This window comes from Poecilia latipinna, unplaced genomic scaffold (assembly GCF_001443285.1).
Source record: "Poecilia latipinna isolate Pla-1442-1.1 unplaced genomic scaffold, P_latipinna-1.0 Scaffold813, whole genome shotgun sequence".
In the NCBI taxonomy this organism is placed as follows: domain Eukaryota; kingdom Metazoa; phylum Chordata; class Actinopteri; order Cyprinodontiformes; family Poeciliidae; genus Poecilia; species Poecilia latipinna.
The window spans coordinates 26,751-28,161 of record NW_015113429.1 but is presented as its reverse complement, the minus strand read 5'-3'; the positions used below and the strand labels follow the sequence as shown (position 1 = coordinate 28,161).

The window sequence follows — 1,411 nt, the reverse complement described above, 5'->3', positions numbered from 1 at the left end:
CGGTGTTCTGATCTCGTCGCTGAATAATCAAGCGAATCAGACGGCCAGCCCGACTGAAGAACAAGCTCCTCATTTTTACAAGTGTATGTACACTTTTGACCACAACTGTATGACTCTCCTATGGCTGATCCCTAGTAGAGGTAGGTAAAATCTGACAAAATTAAGCTGTAAAACACAGTTGAGGTTATTCCACGTGTCTGAAACAGAAGCTTTGCTGACTGTGGATTAGCATATGTGCTCACAACATAGTTTAGGAGTAAAAATTGAGAACTTACTGGATGAAGGAGATCAGGGCGAGAAGAATCTGGCTTCACCTTTCCTCTTAGAACCATAGGGTTAAATTCTAAAATCTTATACTGAATGCCTTTCAGCTTGGTCTTCTCTATATACGTCCTTGAGAGAAACAGACAGTGATACCTGGATTCTGAAAGGTGTGAGGGAAGCCTTTATTCTTGATTTAAAGCTGAAGACAGTGACAAACCTTGCTATTTTGACTGCATCACGCAGAGTAACAATGTAGAAGAAAACATTGGAATCTGTGTTACTAATGATGCTGTTGATGGTTGCCATTGTTGCCCCAGTACGCTCCTCGGAGGCACAGATGATAACAGGAACAACATCATCTGTTTCAGCCTCTTCAGCTGGGAGATCTGCTGTTAAACCGTGGCTCTGCCTGTATGCTGAGAGGCACCAAAAATGGAAAGTGGAGATGAGTTAGATTTGGTTGGGATACCCTGAGAGGGATTGTTAAAGGGGCAGTCCTGTGCAAAATCAACTCTTTTGAGCTTTACATCATGTAATAATGTTATTCCCTCATTAAAAACACACCTCGAGTGTTGCCTTGATTGTTTTTTATGCATATTTGAGAAATCCTTTAATCTCCATGGTAACCACTCAGCTATGCTAAACACCTGGGTGGACCTAGCCCCACCTTTGAGGGTTAGAAGAAGTGGAACTGGACATTTGCTGAGCTTATTATACAAGCTACTTCTCAGTGCAACGCTGGTAAAAATGTTGTTAAAGGGTTAATAGAGGAGCCATGTGAGGACTTCATGAAGTCGAAGCTTCAGAAAGAGCAGGAGTTTCTTAAAGAGGCAGAGGCCCAATTTCATGCCAAATTTCTTTTAAGTAATATATACTGCTCAAAAAAATAAAGGGAACATTTCACTTTAATTTTGTGTGGCTCCAAATCCAGGCCTCCATTGGTTAATAAATTTGATTTCCATTGATGATTTTTGTGTGATTTTGTTGTCAGCACATTCAACTTTGTACAGAACAAAGTATTCAATGATTTCATTCATTCAGATCTAGGATGTGTTATTTGAGTGTTCCCTTTATTTTTTTGAGCAGTGTATATATATATATATATATATATATATATATATATATATATATATATATATATATATAT

General features: G+C 38.6%; 1 protein-coding gene across 2 annotated transcripts in view; it reads right to left on the bottom strand.

Annotated features, from left to right (window-relative positions):
- The window catches only part of glt8d2 (glycosyltransferase 8 domain containing 2), a 17,285-nt gene that overhangs the window by 8,036 nt on the left and 7,838 nt on the right, over positions 1-1,411 (bottom strand). For both annotated transcript variants that reach the window (XM_015047176.1, XM_015047175.1), the window contains 3 exons: positions 482-680; positions 276-393; positions 111-165 (listed from right to left, as the gene is read on the bottom strand). In XM_015047176.1, the coding sequence (XP_014902662.1) occupies positions 111-165; positions 276-393; positions 482-680 (372 nt within the window). The remainder of the gene's footprint in view (positions 1-110; positions 166-275; positions 394-481; positions 681-1,411) is intronic.